Source organism: Argopecten irradians, chromosome 4 (assembly GCF_041381155.1).
Source record: "Argopecten irradians isolate NY chromosome 4, Ai_NY, whole genome shotgun sequence".
NCBI classification, from domain to species: Eukaryota; Metazoa; Mollusca; class Bivalvia; order Pectinida; family Pectinidae; genus Argopecten; species Argopecten irradians.
Genome location: NC_091137.1, coordinates 5,314,174 through 5,328,039, shown reverse-complemented (window position 1 = coordinate 5,328,039; position 13,866 = coordinate 5,314,174). Strand labels below are relative to the sequence as shown.

The 13,866-nt window shown below is 38.9% G+C and overlaps 1 protein-coding gene across 3 annotated transcripts in view; it reads right to left on the bottom strand.

Annotated features, from left to right (window-relative positions):
• Window positions 1-1,538: 1,538 nt before the first annotated feature.
• LOC138320423 (carboxyl-terminal PDZ ligand of neuronal nitric oxide synthase protein-like) overlaps window positions 1,539-13,866 on the bottom strand; it is a 193,364-nt gene continuing 181,036 nt past the window's right edge. For all 3 annotated transcript variants that reach the window (XM_069263379.1, XM_069263380.1, XM_069263381.1), the window contains 3 exons: window positions 9,262-9,462; window positions 6,518-6,664; window positions 1,539-6,204 (listed from right to left, as the gene is read on the bottom strand). In XM_069263379.1, the coding sequence (XP_069119480.1) occupies window positions 5,182-6,204; window positions 6,518-6,664; window positions 9,262-9,462 (1,371 nt within the window). In that variant the 3' untranslated portion in view covers window positions 1,539-5,181. The remainder of the gene's footprint in view (window positions 6,205-6,517; window positions 6,665-9,261; window positions 9,463-13,866) is intronic.

Genomic DNA, 13,866 nt, shown 5'->3' with positions numbered 1-13,866 from the left:
ATATTTTTGGTGAATTTGTCTCTCCTGTTTGTGAATAGGTATATTATTGGCCAGTTTCCAAATGTCCAGAAGTATTCCTTCTTCTAGTGATTAGTTGAAAATATAGTAAGTGGTTTGGATATTGTTGTCGCTGTTTCCTTAAGAATCTTAGGGTGTATATTATCAGGAACTTAGGATTTGCTGGATTTTATTTTCTGAAGGTTCTTTATCACTGTTTCTTTAGAGATAGTTTTATTTCGGATATTTTGCTGTGGTACATCTAGTTGAGGTATATTTGTAGTGTCCTCTCTAGTAAAAACACTGGTGATGAACAAGTTTATCTCCGTCGCCATTTCTTCGTCTGTTGCTGTTTGGGTACCGTTTTCTCTTTTGATCTATTATTATCGATGGTATTCCCTCTTTCTATTTCATGTAATGCCAGATACTTTTTTTTGTATTTTTTTAAATGCCACTACTATCTTTCTTTCGTAGTCCTTATAAGCTTTTCTTTTTATTTTGTTGGCGTTGTATCTCTTCTTCATATATAATACATGATGTTTTCACGTTTCGTTCCCAAGGTATCGGTACCATGCTCTTTTTTAATTACTTTTTTGTCCATCCAGAGTTTCCTGATCCTGCTGGAAGATAAATTGTCTTGTATACATTCTTTTATTTTACCAAATAGTGTATGCCTATTAGATATGTCTCCAAGTGTAAGTTTGACAGGTCTCATGGTGTCCTTCACTATTTTACCTATGCGGATAATCTCCTTTATGTTTAGTTTGTCGACTCCAAGGTGGTCACAGATTTGGTCTACCTTCTTTATATCATCTACTTTCCTTGCTGTCCCCATTTCCATTTCAGATTCTGGTAGGTTGAATATCATGATTTTATCCTCTCTTCTTTCTGTTCCTCCAGCTCCTTCATTTGTCCTTCGGCAGTCTGATTTACATTCTCCTGGATTTACTCTATAATTGATGTTTTCATGCTGGTCATATTTATTTTCACATCCTCAGTCTCCTGGCTAAGACAATCCACATTTCATTCAACCTCTTTAGTCTTCCCTTCGCAATTGGTATTTTTACCGATTTTCTCCAGTGTCCTTTGCTTTAATGAAAGGGTTGGCAGCAGTTTCCTGCAGTACTTGCATGTCCATTCAGTGACCCTTTCCAGTAGTTCATCCGCGGGTCATGCACATGGTTAACAACAGCTCTTCAAAGTTAGCAGAGATTTAAATTATATTTAAATCTCTGCAGTTAGTAGCAGCATTTTGTGTAATTGTGTAGGATGATTGTGAAAGGAAAATTATCGCTCTTTCTAATGGTAGTAACTGGTTTTGTGAAGACGTGCTAGAAATGTGATTTTTTTAGCCGCTAAATCTAGGTGGGTAGAAGTTTTGTGTCGGGGAGTTTTCCACCCTTTACGTTTATAGCGCTATATGTAGAGTATGATTTTACCGATTTTTTTTATCTAAAACACTAAAACGCCTAAAATGGTCTATGGGCACTCTGGTGGGTCCCATAGCTTCAGGCAACGCGACCATGATAAACAACAAGAAATTTTGATTTTAGTATCATTTTAATATACTTTATGCTGTTATTGCAAGTGACATACACCATGATTATGATGGTGAAAAATATAAGGTGTCAGCACTATCTACAGGGCAGTATACGACAGTCGCATGAAAAACGTGTGCCTATCGAGCGAGCTCGAAGGCTGAGAAAGCGTAATTCTGTGGCAAAAGTGAGTGCTTTGCAAGTGTTTCGGTAAATCTATATGGTTAACGTTTGGAAAATGAAAATAAAATACAGAAGAAAAAACTCTGATCTGAATAATGAGATGATGAAGTGGTTGATATGATTGGACTATTACCCAGTAACAGGGTTTTAAAGTTGTGTGACCCTATTATGTGGAGTCAGTATAAAAGTGATATGTAATTATATATAAGTACAAAGATGAGAACAAATACATAGCTACTGCGAAAATAGGTCAAGTACAAATAAAATAATATGATTTCAGTAATAACATCATCACCAACTTGAATGCCCTACATTTCCGAGTTATAACGGGTAACACAACAGTATGTTGTATGTATAGGTACAAAACATACTGTCTTATAACTTGGTTTTGATAGTTTAATTTGATAATGTGCTTTTGATTGACATCAGAGTATTGGATACAATAAACAGAAAAAAGAATAAGCTCAAAAGTAAAAATAAAATTTAAAAATAACAATAAAACAACCATATTTGGTAACTAATAAATAAGTCTTTCAAATTAAGACATTGATATTTGGACTGAGCATTTGTTTAAGATAGGATGGGGTTAATTGGGTGATTTGAGGGTGGTAGCGGTAAATTGGGTGATTTCATTTTTTTTCCATTTCAACAAACTTTATTATATGCAAATACATATAAATGGATAAGATTACAGGCTATGCCTATATAAATCTTCTCCATAAATTGGGTGATTGGAGGGTGGTTTGGGTGATCTGAGGTGGTAGGGGTTAATTGGAGGGTGGTAGTGGTTAATTGGGTGATCTGAGGGTGGTAGGGTTTGATTGGGTAATTTGAGGGTGGTAGGGTTTGATTGGGTGATTTGAGGGTGGTAGGGTTTGATTGGGTGATTTGAGGGTGGTAGGGTTTGATTGGGTGATTTGAGGGTGGTAGGGTTTGATTGGGTGATTTGAGGGTGGTAGGGTTTGGTTGGGTGATTTGAGGGTGGTAGGGTTTGATTGGGTGATTTGAGGGTGGTAGGGTTTGGTTGGGTGATTTGAGGGTGGTAGGGTTTGATTGGGTGATTTGAGATATTGAAATCTAGAATGTAGACTTCACAAGACATGTTAAGGATGAGGATATATATACCAGATACAGCACAGGTGGACTGGAAATAGGCTTTGAGAAAAAGTGGTAGGGTAGGATGGGTAAGAATGAATGTAACCTCTTAGGGTGGGACTGGTAACTGATCTTTAGGAAGTCATGTAAGTGGGAGGTTTGGGGATTGGAATATGTATAGACCTGAATGCTGCCATAGGTAAAATAAGTTATGAGATATATCCATTTTATATATGTTACTTTTACATTAAATAGACAAGTTTATTATTCAGTATATAATTACTTTGTAAAAACAATACTGTGTAATTTCTATACTGGTTTTGTTTCAAAATAGAATACATATACAGAAGTAGTGTTGCCAATGAAAGTTAACCACCATTTTATCATTATGAAATAATCTGATATTGTTATTACAACCATGTTAACATTACACCATGTTGTGTTCATGCTTCCTTAACATGCTGGAAGGTGACAGCTGGTGCTGACAACAACAGGACCATCAATTAAATTTTTTAGTGTTGTATGTGCATGTAAATCTTAACAGCTACAGACAAGCTATGTAAACAATTACTAAACATGCACGCATAAATATTAAAAGAGCCCCTATCTGAGATTCTACTGCACATTGCATCCTTAATAAACAAGTTTTGAAGACATTAACAGAGTATTGGCACATGTGTATATACATATGTAAGGGTAAATACATGACTTTCATACACATTACGATTCTTCAACACTGTTTTAACATCAATTAATTAATGATGTAACATCAATTAACTAATAATGATGTAACACCAATTCATTAATGATGTTGTAACATTCATTAACTAACATTCACCTCTGAGTCCAATCCCACTGAAGGTAGGATTGCCTGCCATATACAAATATCTTCATTTCTCTAGCTTTTTGGGGTATTTTTTTGTTGATTTGAGTTGAACAATATTACCATGCTGAATAAATGAATTCATGATATTGTATTAGAGCATATACATTTTTGATGTAATAGTTGTTTTTGCATTAAAACATGATTGTGCTAGTGGTAATTGCATTTTTGCAAGACTTCCATAAAGTAATTACTGTGAATACATGAATTCACCATTGTGCTAGCTTTTGATAAACGTTCTGAAAAAATAGATTGTGTCAAAATAACTGAGTTTGTAGTATTTCATAAAAGATGAGAGAAAAATAAACAAATACAGTATCAAAGGTTACTTCCATACTTATGTCACTTTTCATTGAATCTTAATTCTGAAATTCTGCCCCCATTTTGGTCAATGCTGTTAAACTTGCATTCTCCATTTTCCAGGGGTTGTTATCACAGTCGCTATATCCACCCCTGGACTATATCATGGCAAAACTGAAGGCTCTTTGTGCAAATATAGATCGGACATGTAGTTTGGTCCTTTGATGTACATCAAAAGAATTTAATAATAGTACACTGTCTCTCCAGGCTTGGAATTGGTAAGCTTTTTCTCCTGAATGCCTTAAATGTTACCACGACATACATGTAGTCAAGAAGTAAAAATAATGACAGTGATAGTAACCCCTGGAATAATGAGGCTGTTAAACTTATGGTATTAACACAGGGAACTAAAGCAATAAGCCTAATCCATATAGGTAAGTTATCAGGGCCAGTGAGTCTACACTGCTCACTGTAAAGTAAATAAAGTGATTGACAACAAAAGTTGGCTGAACTAACATCTAATGGTTATAGGAATCAGTAAATCATATACACAATATATCATCATTACAAAAAGTCTCACAAAACTACTAATAAATATTTCTATAACATGATATGATTGGTCTAACAACTACTTTACAATAAATACAGAAAAGTCTCTTTTCTCTATGTAACAACACTGTTAAGCAACATCTTGTCACAGAACCGAAAATCACCAACACGTATTGGTGATATGTACTCAGAGCATATGGCGTTCTGTTATACTGGAGACCACAGGGACTTGTAACGTAAGTTGTGAGAAAGTCTGTTGTGTATACATGTGTACTATAGGCCTATATACTATACTATATAAAAGGACCTTTTATATAGTATAGTATATAGGCCTATAGTACACATGTATACACAACAGACTTTCTCACAACTTACGTTACAAGTCCCTGTGCTGGAGACAAGGATATAGTACAGCTCTTTTTACGAAAATACCCGGTATGGGTATGTGAAAATAGACATAAGAGCCTGCAAAACGTCTTTGATCCCAAAGGGTTTGATCATTCCCGCTTTCTGAAGCAAATATAGCATGGAAATTTACTGTCATACATGAATTCATTTGTGTTTTATAGCAAGCAAAGTATCAAGAGGTCAAACAAATATATCCATACAAACTGTACATGTCAATAATTTGGAGTTTCAGGACACTAAATTTTCGAATTCCTCAAAAGTAAGAGAGTCAATTTTACGTGGAGGGGGAGGAGGGGGAGGGACTTTTATTTTGATTTGTTTCTCCTCCAAATGTCCTGCCTCTCGACTGAGAGTACTCTGAGGGGAAGAGTCCACAGAAGGCAGAGAGTTGTTCTGCTGGTCCACTTCACACAATTCCAGAGGAAGTCTATGTTTTGTTGTTGCTGTGGCGCGCACTTCCCGATTATCAATATACTGGATGTCAGACGTCTTCACAAAGTCTGCTGACATATTGTTGCCTCTGAAAGTAGTGTCTGTATTATTGTTGTGAGAGTTACTCACACTATTCTCCACGTCTCTACCACCACTCTGCCCTGCTGGGCTTTTCAGGTTGTTATTGTTTAAACTGTTCTCATTCACATGAGAGCTGGATGAGCTTGTAACTGTAGAGAAATAATCGCTGTCCCCTTTCATTAACAAGTTCAGTTCCTGTGATGTGATACTGTCCATGCTTACTTGTGATATCGTTGAATCTCTATAGGACTTTGAGTTACGGAACTCGGGTGGAGGTGCTATCTTTGGCGTCTTGGTCAGTTTCAGTTCAAGTTTATTTCCACTGGCATCTTGGTTTGGCAGTGGAGTTATGATTTTGAGGTGCTCCTCATCGGAGTGACGAGGATAGTAACTCTCAACATTATCATTGAACCCATTAGCAAAAGGGTTTCCTGTGACCGAAGAAAGATCAGAGAATTGTCCAACAGGCTCCCTATAAAATCCATCGGGAGAACTGTAAGACAATGACTGTCCATGCATCACATGTTGCCAGTAGGCACTCTCCGGTTTGGACAAGTTTTCTGTGGACATTTCCTTGTGTCCACTATCCGGAGAGTCTGTGTCAAAGTCTGATTTGTTGTTCCTAATAAAGGACGAGGAGTCCGTCATGGAACCCATGTAGGAGCTGTCAAGGTCCTGCTGGTCAGGGGTAAACACTGGTCCTGCCTGGGGTGTGGTCGGGTCAGGCAACAAAGCAAACTGGCAAAATAAAATCAAATACATTACCAATATATAATAATTTGGTAAAATAACAAATAATTAAAATACAATGAACATAATTATTTCCAACAGTGAACAGAATCTTCAAATCCATAAGAGTTATTTCCCTTGAATCATGTACTGAGCATTTTGCTATTGATTTCAAATGAAATGTTAAGATAGAATTCCATCCTTTTTTCATTAATGCATTTATTTACTTCTTCAGTGATTAATTGTCTAACCACTTTTTTTCTATTTAGATTTTTATTTTATATTTTTCCTCTATCCCAGCATGGTGACTATGAAGCATTACCTGTAACTGTGAGGGGGGAGGGAGTAGAGTCTCCATGGATGCTGACGTGCCTTTGACCTGGATCTCCAGTTCGTGTAACCTAGATACCAGCTCAGCCATGTGTTGGAGAATCTCTCTGTTGTGAACCAACAGCTGGTGAGCTCTCGCCTGAGAATAAAGAAATACACAATGTTACAATAGACAAGAGACCCAGGGGCCTGTATCAATCACCAGTATGGATACTACAATTATTACAGCCAAAATGCAACATATCAAAGATAAAGAAGCATTAATGCACTCAAGCAGGTTAAAATGACACAAGTACTTACATTTTGATAGAAGGAAACTATCTGAAAGATTACGCTGTACAAGAGGGAAGAATATTCTACCCAGCTGAGGTAACTGTACCTGTGTATCTGAGGTAACTGTACCTGTGTAGCTGAGGTAACTGTACCTGTGTATCTGAGGTAACTGTACCTGTGTATCTGAGGTAACTGTACCTGTGTAGCTGAGGTAACTGTACCTGTGTAGCTGAGGTAACTGTACCTGTGTAGCTGAGGTAACTTTACCTGTGTAGCTGAGGTAACTGTACCTGTGTAGCTGAGGTAACTGTACCTGTGTATCTGAGGTAACTGTACCTGTGTAGCTGAGGTAACTGTACCTGTTTATCTGAGGTAACTGTACCTGTGTATCTGAGGTAACTGTACCTGTGTATCTGAGGTAACTGTACCTGTGTATCTGAGGTAACTGTACCTGTGTAGCTGAGGTAACTGTACCTGTGTATCTGAGGTAATTGTACCTGTGTATCTGAGGTAACTGTACCTGTGTAGCTGAGGTAACTGTACCTGTGTAGCTGAGGTAACTGTACCTCTGTAGCTGAGGTAACTGTACCTGTGTATCTGAGGTAACTGCACTGTGTAGCTGAGGTAACTGTACTTGTGTAGCTGAGGTAACTGTACTTGTGTAGCTGAGGTAACTGTGCCTGTGTAGCTGAGGTAACTGTACCTGTGTAGCTGAGGTAACTGTACCTGTGTAGCTGAGGTAACTGTACCTGTGTAGCTGAGGTAACTGTACCTGTGTATCTGAGGTTACTGTACCTGTGTAGCTGAGGTAACTGTACCTGTGTATCTGTACCTGTGTAGCTGAGGTAACTGTACCTGTGTAGCTGAGGTAACTGTACCTGTGTATCTGAGGTAACTGTACCTGTGTATCTGAGGTAATTGTACCTGTGTATCTGAGGTAACTGTACCTGTGTATCTGAGGTAACTGTACCTGTGTAGCTGAGGTAACTGTACCTGTGTAGCTGAGGTAATTGTACCTGTGTATCTGAGGAAACTGTACCTGTGTAGCTGAGGTAACTGTACCTGTGTAGCTGAGGTAACTGTACCTCTGTAGCTGAGGTAACTGTACCTGTATATCTGAGGTAACTGCACTGTGTAGCTGAGGTAACTGTACCTGTGTAGCTGAGGTAATTGTACCTGTGTATCTGAGGAAACTGTACCTGTGTAGCTGAGGTAACTGTACCTGTGTAGCTGAGGTAACTGTACCTCTGTAGCTGAGGTAACTGTACCTGTATATCTGAGGTAACTGCACTGCGTAGCTGAGGTAACTGTACCTGTGTATCTGAGGTAACTGTACCTGTGTAGCTGAGGGAACTGTACCTGTGTAGCTGAGGTAACTGTACCTGTGTATCTGAGGTAACTGTACCTGTGGTTACTGTACCTGTGTATCTGAGGTAACTGTACCTGTGTATCTGAGGTAACTGTACCTGTGTAGCTGAGGTAACTGTACCTGTGGTTACTGTACCTGTGTATCTGAGGTAACTGTACCTGTGTATCTGAGGTAACTGTACCTGTGTAGCTGAGGTAACTGTACCTGTGTAGCTGAGGTAACTGTACCTGTGTAGCTGAGGTAACTGTACCTGTGTAGCTGAGGTAACTGTACCTGTGTAGCTGAGGTAACTGTACCTGTGTAGCTGAGGTAACTGTACCTGTGTATCTGAGGTAACTGTACCTGTGTATCTGAGGTAACTATACCTGTGTAGCTGAGGTAACTGTACCTGTTTATCTGAGGTAACTGTACCTGTGTAGCTGAGGTAACTGTACCTGTGTGTATCTGAGGTAACTGTACCTGTGTATCTGAGGTAACTGTACCTGTGTAGCTGAGGTAACTGTACTGTGTATCTGAGGTAACTGTACTGTATTGAGGTAACTGTACCTGTGTATCTGAGGTAACTGTACCTGTGTATCTGAGGTAACTGTACCTGTGTATCTGAGGTAACTGTACCTGTGTATCTGAGGTAACTGCACTGTGTAGCTGAGGTAACTGTACTTGTGTAGCTGAAGTAATGTACCTGTGTATCTGAGGTAACTGTACCTGTGTATCTGAGGTAACTGTTCCTATGTAGCTGAGGTAACTGTACCTGTGTATCTGAGGTAACTGTACCTGTGTATCTGAGGTAACTGCACTGTGTAGCTGAGGTAACTGTACTTGTGTAGCTGTAGTAATGTACCTGTGTATCTGAGGTAACTGTACCTGTGTATCTGAGGTAACTGTACCTGTGTATCTGAGGTAACTGTACCTGTGTAGCTGAGGTAACTGTACCTGTGTAGCTGAGGTAACTGTACCTGTGTAGCTGAGGTAACTGTACCTGTGTATCTGAGGTAACTGTACCTGTGTAGCTGAGGTAACTGTACCTGTGTAGCTGAGGTAACTGTACCTGTGTAGCTGAGGTAACTGTACCTGTGTAGCTGCGGTAACTGTACCTGTGATTCTATCCTTGCTGCTGTCTCTGCGGCTAGCTGGTCCTTAAGGAGGTGGACCTGGGCGAGAGCCACTTGTGTGTGGTGCTGGTTCTGTTCCACATGGTCCTGTAGGATCTGGACGTGATGCTGGACACTTGTAGGGTATACACCTCCTTCCTCTGCTGTACCATGCAGTGGCGACGTCTTGCCTTTACGCTTCGTCTGCAATTATAAAATATCATTTCTTACCACATCCAAAGGAAAATTGAAATTACAAAAATTATGTGAAGAATATAAGGGTAGAATTCAAACAGACTGTCATAGTGAAATTAAAAAGGCTGTGTTCTAGGCATAATTTTACAAGTTTTTATCTTGTTATTACAACTAAACAACCTAAATCGCATAAAAACCTAATTTGATCTAATGCAGCTAGGGTATAGTAAAGTCATTTATTCTGTAACATTAAGGCATACAGAAACCATTTCCAGAAGCAGTGAAGCTGTAGTAAGTATACCCACCAGGCTATCTCCCAAACCATGTAGTATTTTGTCTACTACCAATTTTCTTTAATTAGACAGATGTTTACCTCATGCATTAAGTTCTGTTTTTGTATGTACATGTGGGCGCCTGGACTTTTCTCTGTAAAACACACCCATAATCAACCTGACACTCTCAGATTACCCACATATATCTCTATTATCAGGCAGAACCAATAGCAGGCTCCAACCGAGCTTCTTGCTGAAGAATCTAGGAACATTACGTACACAGGCTTTAGGAAGATAAATAATTAAACGTGTACTTAGTATTAAACATAGTTTTAACCATCTGAAACTCAATGCCTGTATACTGTTGTAATTATCTGACTCTTCTCAGAAAGTGCTTAGATATTGTTTTATTTTTATTGAACAGAGAATGTTTAGTGATTCTACGCCAATTCTTACAAACATTGGATTGTCTATGTCAGAGTTGCCCGACCTCTTAAGGTAAACACTGCCACATATTAATGTGATTTGTCTCCTTTAGACCCAAAACGTGACTAATCTTGATTCTGTTAAATTCGCCTCAGTCCAGGGAAGAATGTAGTCCACAGACAGATACATATGTAATATGGCTTCTTCTTTTGTATCGTATGTGTCAGATCAGAAACACATATATCTGGATTAATTCAGATAAATATCCGAAGATATAGAGTAACATTCTAATAATACATCATGGCTGGAGATCTATTTGACTGCAAACCACAATACCCAGTCACTAAGTCACACCCCTGTCTGTCTTTTAAAACATTTGTCATTTCCACTATCTGACAAAATGTCACATGACCTACATACACTCCAATAATAGTCATAGTACCTACAAACACTCCGTCAATGTCACATGATCTTAATAAGGTGTGTAGTGTGTTGATGTTGTGTCTCCTTGTAGCTATATGACTGAAGCAGTATGATGTCAAGACACCAAATAGCACACAACCCAACCAGTCACATATACTGACAACCCAACCAGTCACATATACTGACAACCCAACCAGTCACATATACTGACAACCCAACCAGTCACATATACTGACAACCCAACCAGTCACATATACTGACAACCCAACCAGTCACATATACTGACAACCCAACCAGTCACATATACTGACAACCCAACCAGTCACATATACTGACAACCAAACCAGTCAAATATACTGACAACCAAACCAGTCAAATATACTGACAACCAAACCAGTCAAATATACTGACAACCAAACCAGTCAAATATACTGACAACCAAACCAGTCAAATATACTGACAACCCAACCAGTCACATATACTGACAACCCAACCAGTCACATATACTGACAACCCAACCAGTCACATATACTGACAACCCAACCAGTCAAATATACTGACAACCAAACCAGTCACATATACTGACAACCCAACCAGTCACATATACTGACAACCAAACCAGTCAAATATACTGACAACCAAACCAGTCACATATACTGACAACCCAACCAGTCACATATACTGACAACCCAACCAGTCACATATACTGACAATCAAACCAGTCACATATCCTGACAAACCAACCAGTCACATATACTGACAACCCAACCAGTCACATATACTGACAACCCAATCAGTCACATATACTGACAACCTAACCAGTCACATATACTGACAACCCAACCAGTCACATATACTGACAACCCAATCAGTCATACTTACAACCCAACCAGTCACATATACTGACAACCCAATCAGTCACATGTACTGACAACCCAACCAGTCACATATACTGACAACCCAACCAGTCTCATATACTGACAACCCAACCAGTCTCATATACTGACAACCCAACCAGTCACATATACTCATACAGACAACCAGTCATACTGACAAACCCAACCAGTCACATATACTGACAACCCAACCAGTCACATATACTCACACAGACAACCAGTCACATATACTGACAACCCAACCAGTCATATATACTGACAACCCAACCAGTCACATATACTCACACAGACAACCAGTCATACTGACAAACCCAACCAGTATTATATACTGACAACCAAACCAGTCACATATACTGACAACCCAACCAGTCACATATACTGACAACCCAACCAGTCACATATACTGACAACCCAACCAGTCACATATACTGACAACCCAACCAGTCACATATACTGACAACCAAACCAGTCACATATACTGACAACCCAATCAGTCACAAATACTGACAACCCAACCAGTCATATATACTGACAACCCAACCAGTCATATATACTGACAACCCAACCAGTCACATATACTGACAACCAAACCAGTCACATACACTGACAACCCAACCAGTCACATATACTGACAACCCAACCAGTCACATATACTGACAACCCAACCAGTCACATATACTGACAACCAAACCAGTCACATATACTGACAACCCAACCAGTCACATATACTGACAACCCAACCAGTCACATATACTGACAACCCAACCAGTCACATATACTGACAACCAAACCAGTCACATATACTGACAACCAAACCAGTCACATATACTGACAATTCAACCAGTCACATATACTGACAACCCAACCAGTCACATATACTGACAACCCAACCAGTCACATATACTCACACAACCAACCCATACAGTCATCATACTCCCAACTATATTATAGATTATGGTGTTTCTCAGCCAGGGGACAAACCCCACAATCACCCTTAAAGGCGTGAATGCCAAACTCAAGACCAAAAGAAAGGCTGTGACAAAAGAAATGTTTAAGGAATATAAGATCCCTTAAGATGCTGTTATACAGTTATATAATGGAGGTAAGATACATTGTTCTGTAGCACTTAACCTACAAAATAGATCTCAGAGCCTCATCTACCAGCTGTCATTTGCTGTTACACCGAGCCCCTCTATAAGGTGAATTTTTAATGACCCCTCCTCATAACTTCTACCTCATACATCATCATACCCCCCTCCAATGATGTATTCCTTTGCCTTGTCCTCCAAATGCCCACAAACAATTACATCGTCTCACCAACCCACCATTTGTAACTTCTGCTAACAAATCGCACATGTATTACTTCAATGGTCTGAGAGCTGTAAGGCATGTCCATGATTTAATTGTATAGTTCCCAGAAAAGGCTTCAGGTCTAGTGTCCAGACAAGGAAGTTCTACAGACTTACAACTGTCTATTTTCCTGAAATGATTTACGTAGGTTTCATTTCATTCAGATATAAACCTCTCTAGATTTTTGTCAAGTGCCAAATTAGGTCAATTAAACAAACCTTTCTGGTACAACTTACCATGGTTCCTATCAGAACATATTGGTATATACAATCCAACATTTGTATGACAACTTACCATGGTTCCTATCAGAACATGTTGGTATAACAATCCAACATTTGTGTGACAACTTACCATGGTTACTATCAGAACATGGTATAACAATCCAACATTTGTGTGACAACTTACCATGGTTACTATCAGAACATGGTATAACAATCCAACATTTGTGTGACAACTTACCATGGTTCCTATCAGAACATGTTGGTATAACAATCCAACATTTGTATGACAACTTACCATGGTTCCTATCAGAACATGTTGGTATAACAATCCAACATTTGTATGACAACTTACCATGGTTCCTATCAGAACATGTTGGTATAACAATCCAACATTTGTGTGACAACTTACCATGGTTCCTATCAGAACATATTGGTAATAACAATCCAACATTTGTGTGACAACTTACCATGGTTCCTATCAGAACATGCTGGTATAACAATCCAACATTTGTGTGACAACTTACCATGGTTCCTATCAGAACATGTTGGTATAACAATCCAACATTTGTATGACAACTTACCATGGTTCCTATCAGAACATGGTATAACAATCCAACATTTGTGTGACAACTTACCATGGTTCCTATCAGAACATGGTATAACAATCCAACATTTGTATGACAACTTACCATGGTTCCTATCAGAACATGGTATAACAATCCAACATTTGTATGACAACTTACCATGGTTCCTATCAGAACATGTTGGTATAACAATCCAACATTTGTGTGACAACTTACCATGGTTACTATCAGAACATGTTGG